At 36.4% G+C, this 12633-nt stretch overlaps 1 protein-coding gene and 1 pseudogene across 1 annotated transcript in view; both read right to left on the bottom strand.

Annotated features, from left to right (window-relative positions):
- Positions 1 to 2627: 2627 nt before the first annotated feature.
- Positions 2628 to 12633, bottom strand: part of PIWIL3 (piwi like RNA-mediated gene silencing 3) — a 38914-nt gene continuing 28908 nt past the window's right edge. Inside the window, exons 10-17 of the mRNA XM_011374658.1 lie at positions 12511 to 12603; positions 7067 to 7267; positions 6828 to 6931; positions 6180 to 6250; positions 5613 to 5766; positions 3953 to 4078; positions 2902 to 3049; positions 2628 to 2744 (exon numbers count right to left, since the gene is read on the bottom strand). Of these exons, the coding sequence (XP_011372960.1) occupies positions 2628 to 2744; positions 2902 to 3049; positions 3953 to 4078; positions 5613 to 5766; positions 6180 to 6250; positions 6828 to 6931; positions 7067 to 7267; positions 12511 to 12603 (1014 nt within the window). The remainder of the gene's footprint in view (positions 2745 to 2901; positions 3050 to 3952; positions 4079 to 5612; positions 5767 to 6179; positions 6251 to 6827; positions 6932 to 7066; positions 7268 to 12510; positions 12604 to 12633) is intronic.
- LOC111729210 lies at positions 5215 to 5333 on the bottom strand (annotated as a pseudogene).

The raw sequence follows: 12633 nt of genomic DNA, 5'->3' as shown, positions 1-12633 counted from the left end.
TGTGGCTTGACTTCAGACTTCCAGCCTCCAGAAGTGTGAAACAATAAATTTCTGTTGTTTTAAGTCCTATAGTTTATAGTATTTTGTCACAGCAGCCGTTGGAAGCTAATAAAAGGTATTCTGTTAAAATTTTCAGTTAATTATACTTTTCAACTTCAGAAATTCTATTTGGCTATCTTTTATAAGTTATAGCTTTTTTTCTTGTTATTTTCTACTTGAGAGACATAATTCTCACACTATCATTTAGTTCTTTAAATATGATTTAAATTTTTTTTGAACATATATGATAGATACAAAGTCTTTGTCTAGTAAGTCTAATGTCTGGACTTTTCTCAGAGACAGTGCCTATTTTTTTTTTTTCCTTGTGTTCCAGCCTACGTTGAAGGAGTGGCTAGAGCCCCCCTGCCCAGGTTCTGTGATTCTTTAGGACTCACTGAACTCAGTATATAGTCACACTGATTGCTGTGATGTATTACAGTGAAAGCACACTGAGCAAAATAAGCAAAGGGAACAGACACATAAAAGGAGGTCCAGAGAAAATGAGGTGCACAGACTTTTAAGAATTCTGTTCCAACACTCACACAGGTACACTTAATTCCTCCAGCAATAACTTGTGACAATGTCTGTGAATGTTGTCTGCCAGGGAAGTTCATCAGAGACTGTGTGACCAGAGGTGACTGGTTATTTATGTACCCTCTGCTTAGCACGTGCCCAAATTCAATAATTCCAGAAGGAAAGAGATTCAGCAGAACCACAGTTTGCAAAAACAGTTTAGGCATGGGGAGCCATTCTTATTAGAGAATAGTAGGGACCCTTCAGATTCTGCATTCTCAGATGTTGGCCAATCTAGCAGGCAGGAAAGCTTTCTAAGGAAAGCTGTCTGTCTTGCTATGTCAACTCTTAGTTCTAATATTCCATCCAGCTTTCTGAGCTGTATTCAGTGGGAAGTTTCATATATATTAAATATGTATTACTTATTCATTAAGAGTCAAGAAGTTCATTTTTCTTAGATTATATATCATATCGCTACTTAGGCCAAATCCATTTCTGAAAGACTAATTAGTCCTCCCAATGTCTACTCAGTAATATGAGACTTAGGCACTGTGATACATTATAGAAATTTTATAAGCCTTTGGGACAATAAAACTTTCTCCTAGAAATATGAATACCTAGCTTCCTTCATCTAATTTATAAAGCACTAGGAGTCTGATAAAATCAGATAGTGCCCTAACCACAATATTTCCATTTATCTTAGAAAAGCAACAATCAGACTAAGAAGCCTAAGATAAGCATATCTTTTAAAAATGATGAGCCCAAATTCGATGATTTTAACATGCATACCTTTATTGAATTTTAAATTGACAAATCTAGAAGCTATCATTATATAGTGTTATAAGTGTTTGTACTGTATTTATAGGAAATATTCAAAAAGTTTTTAATAACTACTTTGAATTTGTTTCTTCCAATTAGTTTTGTAGCTCTCTAGAAATATATTATCATAAATCAAATTTTAGCTTCAGAAAAGAACATGCTGCCTTAACTTGTTTTTAGTTATAGACCCATCTCCTGTATTATATTTATCATTACTGACGGTACTGCTAGGTAGAATGTTATCTGTTATATTTTTTAAATGACTTTTAATTTTCTTATAAGACTGGTTCAGATTACAAACCTAAATTAATTTACTTATAATCAAAGCAATTACATTGTTTTGAAACATACCCTTTCTGGTATATTTGAAGCTAACCTACTTCCTTCCCACCCAAAAAATACTATACTACTCTGTTTAGGAGGGTAAGAAGACAAAGTTTCACATATTATTTCCTGAGTATATTTAAAGATAAAGTGGAGAGAAAAAAATATGTCTGCTTTCAGGAAAAACATAATAGGTACATTTAAACAACTTATTCAAGACTGTCTTCTGACTGTGGTACAGCTGACAGAATTAACACCACACTTGAAACTGCACAAGAGAATGAATGAAATGGAAATGCTAAGAGAGCTCTTAATTTCCCTTATTTAGGGAAAGTGACAAAACATTTCAATGATCTTATGCTGCCAACTTTTAAATCACAAGGTCGTCCTTATTTACGGCTCCACCAAAAATATGTTCAATCCCCACCCTGGTACAAAGAATAAACAATATACAGGTTACTGTTCATGCAAAATACTGCACACATCTTCATTTAATTTTATTTTTATGTCTTTTAAAATTAAAATGTTTCAAAAGAAAGTAGATATCATTTTCCAAGTAGAATTTACATGCTCATAGATATAATCTCCATGTAACTAATGTGTAACCTTTATAATTAGCAGAGTAGGATTCCTAGGAGTGGAAAGTGTTTGGGCAGGATTAATCATAAAGTCATTGCAATACATTTGAAAGGTAAATTGCAAGATGAAATCTTCACTGTCAGTTCTCTGTCTGGAAATCAGAAGTCTCATCTTAAGTCAGTGGTAGCATTGAAAATGGCATGTACCACTCTTAATCTCCTCCATGCCCAATCAAGAATGATTAGAATTTAAAACTCTGCATCTAGGAAAATAATTCAGATGTAGAGCTTCAAAAATAAAAAAACATTTACAATTTGTGGCTTTCAATATCCCATCAAGCTTTCTTCTGTAGGTCAAAGGTAAAAGAGCCGGTTTGACAAGGAATGATGTGGTTCTTCATGAATACTCTGGCCCACAAGGTAAGCCAGTTTATGGGCATAGTGACAAGGAGCAGGAACTCGGATGACACCCTTTAGTTTAAAAGAGAACAAAAAATTTTTTTAACTTTATATCTACTTTCCCTGAATTTACATTTTCATAAATATGAATTCGAAGGTTCAAAAAGTATAGATTTAATTTTGACCAATTTTACAGATCTAAAGAAAAATTGGTATCAAAAACACTTACTGGCAAATTATAATACATGTGGCATAGTCTGTAAGTTAGACACTGTACTGTATCTGGGCTCAAGCGGACTGTGTCGTGGATGACATTATAATGAGTGGGAGTGACAGTACCATCTTTCACAGACTGACTCACAATAAAAAAATCATACCTAGAAAATAAAGCATGTGGGTATCAGCTTATTTTAGAAGAAAAAGAATGTTGCAAACTAGTATTTAAAGTGACAATATTTTACAGAAACCCATTTTATGGACAAGAGTTTAAAGGAAACTTTAAACTCTAAACATTAAAAGGTTGGCCACCTGTTGAGCAATGATTCAATATAGCCAATCTACAAAAGACAGTGAAATCAATGACCCAAGTAAGAACTCCTATGGGATTTAGACTTAAAAGCATATGCACTGATGCCTAGAGGCATAAATATAAAACTGGCTAATTGATATGGTCATAAGTAACTCATTTCAAAGATCCAGGGATGGACATTTCCTGCCTCTCCCAAAGAATCACCTGAATATATTCAAACTCCCTAAATGATATAATAGGAAAGGTTAATCAACGTATTGTAAATATTGAATTTATTTTTTATGTGTGTCATCTTTGTTATGCTTTGTTTTTCATACTTTGGTTTTTTTCTTTCCTCTTACCTTCTAATAGATCGATCCATATTTCTGTCTGTCTTTAGTTTTACTTCATCTTCCCTATCTATTGGTATGTTTTATTTTTCGTTGTGGTTTTATGAAATGTTCTCATTTGCATAATTGACCTGACAAGTCTAAAGTTAACCAGAAGTCCCACCGTTCATCCTAACAACTGAAGAATCCTAGAATGATAAGTATATTTACAGCATATTTTTTAAATTCTATGAGAAGAAAATGATTGAAGACCAAAAACAAACAAAGAAACAAACAAAACCTATAATCCAATGTACCTATTCATATAATTTTAACATTCCTTAGGTCAATACTTCTTTTTTCCTCCAAATCATACGAACCTTAAAAAATTCTGTTACCATCTTAATGGAAGGAAATCTTGACAATAAATAAAGGTGGCTTACCATTCTCTCCTGGTCAACTCTACATCAACAACTGTTCCTGGTAATGGATTTTGAAGTCTTCCTTGAGACTCGACAAAAAATCTGGTGTTTATTCGTTTCTTCACCACAATGAAAGTTAGTTTAAAACTGAAAAAAATTATGACACTGAAAAATACTATGTTCACTCATGTCATCTCAGAAGCATTCAGTGTTGAAACACCACATCCATAGGAACTATTAAAGAGCCTGCAGACGGCAGCTCTCTATATTCCCCAGTTTTAGTATCTGAACTCCACATGGCTGATTCAGGTAGTAAAGGGGTAGGTTCCTCTTCATAGCCATCCATATCTTAGGGGGATGGTCCCTTCCTCACAAGGTCAGCATCACATCTATCATCTATGTCGGATACCAGGCTTCACAGATAAACAGATGAGGCCAGCAGAGGCAGCTGGGAGGGATCCCTGGCCCTGGGACTTACAAAACTCCAGGGGAAAGGAGTTGGATAAGTGCAAACCATTGACAAGAAAAAGAAATTCTGAGATGTCCTAAATTACAGCAAGCTAGAGGGTGGGAGGAAGAGACAAGGGAAGTGAATCGGTTAGCAGACATAGGTTGAAACCAACAAAAGACTGCCCACATTCCTGATTGTATGTTGAAACTTGAGTCAACTTCCAGGAAGCTATTTCAGCAGTTATTTAAAATGAATAGCAGACCACCAGACACCGTTACATCCACTTGTGCATGAAATTTCTAGACTCTTGCCCACAACCAATCCAGAGGCGATGAGTATTTCTTCCTACAAACTTTTCACCTATCCCAGAGCTTTCCCAGCTTCACCCTTTCCCACCCCACCCTCATCTATAGCCAATATAAATTCTTTTAAAACAAGTTGCATCTTTCTTCCCCAAACTCGGTGTAAAAGAGACTTGTCAACTCCAGGACGGCGACATGTTTGTCTTCTCCATCCAGCCCTGCAGCTGCTGGTTTAGACTATGGGCCCTAGGACCTAGCACTCACTCTGTCTCACCTATTGCTCAATAAACCCCTTTTTTTCAGGACAACTTTCAGTCTCGAGCATTTTTGTTTAACACCATTGACAGACTATATTCATGGGTTTTAATGACTATTTGAGGTTAAGCTGTCCTACATAGAGGCTTGCAGGGAGATTCAATTAAATTCAATTCAATTAATTCATTAATTTTATTTTGGGGAGCGAGGCAACCCTTGGATGACCTTACAATCTCTTATTTTACTTATTTATTTTTTTATTTTTTTATTTTTTACGCCTACAGCACCTGGTCCTCCTAGGTGGTCTCCCATCCAAGTACTAACCAGGCCCAACCCTGCTTAGCTTCCGAGATCAGACGGGATTGGGCTTGTTCAGAGTGGCATAGTCAAAGAAGACTCATTGCAGGGAGATTTTTTTAAAGGGAAAGATTTGTAGGGGTTCCTTCGGGGAGAACAACCTGCCACTGAAATGTCACAATTCCGCTCCATACCCTGACTTGGGCATGAAGCACAAAGTCAAAGAGGTGACGGCCTGTTTTCTCCCTATCCATCAGCGGAAGCTCTCTGTAGCGAGCTCTTTCTTGTAATTCACATATCGTAATTGTCACAGATTTTTTTCAAAGACTAAACCATGGAGGTTACAAAATCTGCACTTTACAATTTATATACCTACTTTTGTGAATTGAAAATACTCTTTAAGGAGGACACAATCTGTGGTATTTCATAGTCAATCAATGCTTGAAGCTGACCATCTCCCACTCCATCCCGATACACAATAATAGAATATGGCAGAAGTGAATTACGTTCATACCAGAGCTTCAGGGCCTCTGAAAGTAAACCAGAAATACACAGAAATAAACTAACCTGGAACAGACTGGCCACTGCTTATTTTTGACCACTTTTCAGGTTCATTTCTCAGGTTCATTTTTCAACACTTTCAGGGCAGTTTCCCTGCCTAAGCCTTCAGTCTAGACTAGGGTTTCTCAATAACAGTAGAAATTCTAAGCCGGATGATTCTTTGTGGTGGTGGTGGTTTCAATGTTGCTATCCTATACATGGTAAGCAGTTTAGTAGCACCCTACCCTCTACCTACTAGACTACATGCCAGTAGCACCTCCATCCCAGTTGCGATAACCAAAAGTACCTTCAGTCATGGCTAAATGTACCCTGGGGGACAATCTCTCCACTGGTGGGGATCTACTATTAGACTCGAGAACTCCAGATGTCATAGGACACTGACCTTGCAAGCAAGCCCTCAGCCCATTCACAAGCTCCTGCCCCGATTCCTGGATGATACACTGAGAGAACCACCTGTTAAGAGAAAATTAGGCCATCGGTCTGGAAAACTAGATTCTTAAAATTGTATCACTTTAATTCTAAATTAATCGATGACATCACCACGACCCCACCAGCTGAGGATCCAATGAAGGATTCATTCCCCTGCAGAGATCAAAATATTGGTTTCTTCTGATATCTTAGCTTTCTTCTGAAACAGGGACCTCTGCCCTACAACCATAAGCAAATGGATTCTGCCACAACTATGGGCTCTTGGAAGAGGAGCCCAAGCTGCCTCATAAGAATGTGGTTTGGCAACACTTTAATCACTGCCTTGTAAGGCCTTGAGAGCTATGCAATGCCAGACATCTGACCTACATGGAATTGTCCAAATTGTCATATTTGACATAATTCATTAGGCAGCAATAGGAAATGATGCTAAGCCCTCCATGCAAAATATTTGGGGAGGATAACTTTGCCAGAAGATCGGGAGGGCACATGGCTAAGAACAGCTTGTCCGTGGAGCTAGTCAATGAACATTAGTCAGGTCCACCTCTACTATTTGGTCTATAGATCGTTACTAACTGTCCTATGTCTGCCAAAGCTTACTCACTCCGTTAAGTCTTCATTGACACTTGCCACAAATCCTGCAATTGACTTCCGTCGATTTACAATATCGTGGAAACAATCAATGCCAATGAACATTGCATTCTGCAACTTCAATTTTGAAAAAGGTAGTAAATTGAGTTAGAACAGAATATAGGCAAATTTCTCAGTTAAATTTAAAAAATAGTTCAATAGAATCTTAACAAAGTCCATGAAATAAAGAGAAGGCAAAAAATTCCAACGTACTCCTGTTTGCACCTTCCAAAGGGCTCCTCCCATCTTGCAGTTCATCTGCTGGGCAATCTTTGTAGCAATGGTCATCAGTGTCTGAGGTTTGTCCAAGGTCCGCGCCACCACACACTGGCTTGGAATCGGGCAATTGACACACAGGTATTTTTTAATGCCATCGTACATTTCTTTCCTGTCACTGGACAGCACACAAACTACCTGAAAGAAAGCAAGCATGAACTTCCCCGAAATGCAAGAACACAGTGATATGAGAAATGGATACCACATCGAGGATACTACTTAGGAGGAATACTGACAAAGTCAAGTCTCTTTATTAAATACCTGAATCCATGACAGTGAAAGGTCTAGAATCACATTACATTAAACCATCGTGAGGGTGAGCATGCGGAAGAAACAGGCTGCACAACAGTCACTTGGCAACATGTGTCAGTCGCTTAAACTTACAAAATCTCTTTGTCCTAGTTATTTAATTCCCAGTACTTTATTATAAAGTTGACAAGATTGGGTTAAAAATGTAGATCAAAATAGGTTATAATCAGGATAGTCACCATTTATGGGATGATCACTATGTATGGGGGCTCTTGCCAAGCATTTTAGTTGACTCAGTTAATTCGACAACCTGCTGAGATCAATACTATGATCCCTATTTGCCCGAGTATACAAGCTTGGGAGTTATGGAAACTGCCTGATGTACAAGTAGCAGATTAAGGTTTCAAATATTCACGAAGACCTCCAGTAGGACGCTGAGTGGTCAGGAAGAGTGGTTACTGCTTGGCTTGTTTCTAACTGTAATGTGAAAATCATCCATGTTATTTTTAACATGATGATGCTTGTAGGAAGTTTTTGGCAGACATCTTTATCAGATTAGGTTAAATAATTTCTCGCTCTGGACTTTTTCTTTTTATATGAACAGATGTGGAATTTTATCAAATGCATTATCTGCTTTGATTAAGAGAAACATTTTTCCCAATAATTCATCGCACTAACCAGCTAATTGTTTATATTTTTTCTAAAAACTATTTCAAACTTTCAGATTAACTGGTACTCTCTAGCTCATGGTCCTCCAGTGAATCTGTAATAATGAACTCCACTTGTTACTGATCTCATGAAGCCTTCCTCTGTTTTTTCTTCAGTCTTGACAACATCAAATTTAACATTTTTTCAGCTTTAGATTTATTAGTAGTTCTCTATTTAGTCTGTTTTTATTTTCTTGTTTCATTCTTCTTTATTTTGCTTTACTCTATTCTTAGTGCATTAAAATTCATATTTCATTCCCAGTGCATCCCTGAAGGGCTACAGGTCCCATCTCATTTCCAGTCTTCTGTTTTGCACGGTTTTGATACATAGTACTCACATGGTACCTCAGTTATAAAAGTTCTTTTTTTTAAATTTCCATTGAGGTTATCCTCTAACAGAGCTGTTACTCAAAAAATAATTATTTGGTTCTTGAGTGTATGTGGTTTAACAATTCCTAATTGAAATGTACTGTGGTCAACACGTGTGGTCAATAGGACACTGGTCCTTCATTACTTGCATAGGATTTCTCTAAGTCCATTGTGACCAATGAAAGACAAAGACAAAACGAACTTACAGATACACTTTTAAAAATCACCTGATCTTTTGGGTACAGATTACACTTACACATGTGCACACACACACACATGCACACACACATGTGTATCTCTACATAGATATAGATATATACATGTATTAGTAGGTTAGTAGGTCAGGTTTTTAAATATGAGTTTAAAATCATCTAGATTCTAATTATTTTATTTGACTATCTCTGAGTTTCCTAAGAGTGGTCAGCTAATGTTGTCTCCTAAAATTTCAGCTTCTGGAATAGAATGGATCTGTCTTTTCCTAAGAAGAGCTACTCAAGTTGATAAAAATATAGGAGTATGCCTGTTCAAAGCTTAGCCAGTTTGATGAGGCAATAAAAAATTATAAGGTTAAGAAGAGAAATAGGGACCCAGAGAGATGATCTCAGCAGCTGAGGCTGCATTACCTTATGGTATCTGCCTGTCCCAATAAACATGGATGGGAGGTTGGAAGGCTATGAAAAGACTGACAAACTCATAGATGGAGAAGGATAGAAACTGAAACCAGGTCCTGCCAAGGAAAGAGTACATACTTGGGTTAAAATCTGAGTGTCTGCCATTCAAAAACAAACTGATTAGATGGATAATGCTAAGTGTTAAAGAAGACATAAAGCTACAAGAATGCTCAAGCTGATGGTGGGTGTGTACATTTTGGAAAACTGATTAGTAGCATCTAATGACATGGAACATTCCACTCCTGGGTAAATCCCCAACAGAAATACACACCTATGTGAACAAAAGACAGGTCTAGAGTAATCATAATGGTACTATAAGTCATAGCAAAACTAAAACATCTCAAAGGTTCATCAACAATAGAACAGATTAAGTTGAAAACAATGGGATACTATGCAGAGCAAGAGAACAAATACGCTACAGCTACACCCACCAAAGAGGAATCTCAAAGTTCAGCAGAAGATAAAAAAAAAGACCCTGTAAACGTATAATTCTTTTCAGGTAAAGTTTTAAAACAGGCAACACCAAGCTACGGTGATAGAACACGGGGTAGAAGTTGCATTTGCAGGACAGTGACTGTGAAAGGGAAAAGGTGAGCAACAAATAAGAGTAAATTACAATCCATTACATAAATCCATGTTTACATAAGTAAATAGAGAAGAATGAAAAAGTCTTCCTTACACAAAAATACCAACTAATAAATATAGAAGGAATATTGAAAACATAAAAATCCCCATTTTGGTGAGCACCATAATAAGTGTTTCAGACAAGAATCATCAATAGATGCTAAAATTAGCAAGTGAAATTTCAATGAGAACCCAGAAATTTGCAGAATCTCCAAGTGTCACCCCACAATAAAGTTATCAATCACAAACAGAAGAAACAGTAATTTTGAAATGGTGAACTCTGCTAGACCTCGCCTTAATTAAATCATCAAAATTAAAATCACCACTCAAATCAACATCACCTGCTTCCTGATAACATGAATTGAGAACAACACAGCCTGACTTCTTCAGTATTCTGCAAGAATGCATGACCTGAATTGAATGAGGAGGAAATGGGCAAACCCATATTGAGGATTGTTCTGTAAACTACATGGCCAGTGCACTTTCAAAATGTTGAGGCTATAAAACCCAAATAAAGACTAAAGAAATTTTCCAGAGATTGAATGGAGATTAACATGTTGATCAGATAGATGCTTCAAGCGACCCCATATGGACCGGACAAACAATTTATTTTGCTATAAAGGAGAGGATTGGTAGAATTTCAGATAGAGTATAGATGAGACAAATGGCTCAGGAATACATATACTATAACTACTGTGAATGACACATAAACATGGGTATGTGGGTACATATATGTTACATATATGAGAGAAAAAGTGATTATACACAGACAGAGACATAAGAGAGAATGATTACATGACTGCGGTAAAATTTAATATTTAAGAAATCTGGAAAATGGTTATAGAAAGATTTGTGCTATCTTTGCAACTCTTCCCATGAGTCTGAAATTACAGTAAAATATAAATTTAAAAGTTTTTAAACATTCAAGAAAACAAACCCGAGGCTTTAGATTGGATTAATGTGTAATCATGATTTTAAAGAGAAAAACTGTAAGATTTGCTATTTAAAATATGGGACTGTATTCCCAGTTGGCATTTTTACTGCAAATATCTGATTTTCAGGAACCAGTTTTAATATTATGTGTGAGATCACTATTTCATTTTTATTCTTTAGCTTTAAATCATTAACACAATACTAGATTGGCTTTCCTTCCTGTAAAAAAGAAAAAAACATATCCTATAGTTTGAGTATACATTTATTCCACTTCTGCTTTGCTCCTCCAACTTACACATTTATAGGAATTAATTTTTATTATTCAAACACGTGTGCCTCCTCATCGCAACTTGTTTAAAATCATGATCTGTAAGCTGTTGTCTGCATACACTATAAGGAAAATATACTGCCAAACCACATGAGTGCTTATGCATTATTGGTATTGTTACCACCAATCTTTATTGTATATTTATGAAGTTACTATTTTATTTTAGACTTAACATAAATAGGTGGCTTGATGTCTTATCACAGTCAATGGATTATCTCACAGAGCCCTATTCTGGCATTCTGCTTAATGCCACACAACTTTTGAACTTTGTGAGCCACCTGGCTTCACCCCTGCTTACATACATGAATTCCCCTCTAGTCCAGGTCTATAAAGATTTCCATTTGTACTTGCAAGACAGTTTTGCATATAATTTCCAGTCTCTATTTTATTGATCATTCTAAGTGCACAAGAAAAAAGATTGTAGTCATGCTCCCCTTAACATCTGACATACCTTAAAATTTTTAAGGGGCTGCTTTGAGTAAAAAAGGATAAATCAGTAAAAGTGGTATAAGTTCCCATTCAAGAGATAAAGGACTTCTATTTAAAAGAAATCCCCATGATTAAAAATGCTAAATGAGCAAAGGAAATTCCTGGTATGAGAATGGGTTGGGATTCAAACAACTACTAAGGCCCCTTCAACTCTGATCCTCATGTACTAAATGTAAGCCTTTGCTCATTCCCAGTGGATGCTTTCCTGATCCAGCTGAGCATTTAAGGCTACACTGACCACCGGAGAAGAAAGAGATATAATAGACAATCAAGCAACAGGAAGCAAGGCAAAAAAATGTAAGTACCACAGGATTTTGAACATAAGACATTTCATTTGAGAATGAGTATGATTCAGAGAAGGTACCCTTCAGAGCAGCCTCAAAGGTTCCTTAGTGGAAACAAAAAGGAGAGAAAAGTCTAGGCTTCATAAATAAGACAATAGGAGAAAGACCCTGGTTTTATGCTCAAGAAACAAAGATCCTCTTAAAGATCATCCTGGAGGAAGAAGGAAGAATGTGAGATGGATTAGAAGAAAGAGCCCAAAGGAAGAAGAAAAAAGATGTTACTTTAGTAATTCAGACACAACGTTATGACAACTTGGTCAAAAACATTGGATGGGAGAAAAGAAAGGGAAAAAATTCCCCCGAAAAGTACTGAGCAAAGGGCAGAGCATATGCTGGAAGAGACAGATCATAGGCTTTGCAGGTTACAACTGGAGAGAGAAATGATGAATGTGGTGATTACCAGAATCCATATCACTTTATATTTGTATGGTGTTTTTCAGTTTGAGACAAGATAATGCCAAGTCCTTGAGCCTGAAAGAATTAGTATAATATGGCAGTATTAAGTAACAGCTAAAACCCGGTGTATATTGTACTACAGTAGAGTGGTAGATTTGTATTCATTTAATAGTTTAGGAAACTGATGGCAACATTCCATGTTCTAAAATGCATGCAAATACAGTGTTAGAACAATCGCAAAAGACTGTGCACATAGCAAATAGACACTTACCATCTGTGTATTTGATGAATCATGTTTTTTTAAGACGGTTACATAGGAGTTGACTGTATCACTTACTTCAAGCCTAGAAAATAAGTATATCATCTATATTCAAAAGGTAATGAACTGTGAAAC

This window comes from Pteropus vampyrus, unplaced genomic scaffold (genome assembly GCF_000151845.1).
Source record: "Pteropus vampyrus isolate Shadow unplaced genomic scaffold, Pvam_2.0 Scaffold251, whole genome shotgun sequence".
NCBI classification, from domain to species: Eukaryota; Metazoa; Chordata; class Mammalia; order Chiroptera; family Pteropodidae; genus Pteropus; species Pteropus vampyrus.
The sequence above is the reverse complement of the archived record's forward strand: the minus strand, read 5'-3'. Positions and strand labels throughout refer to the sequence as shown.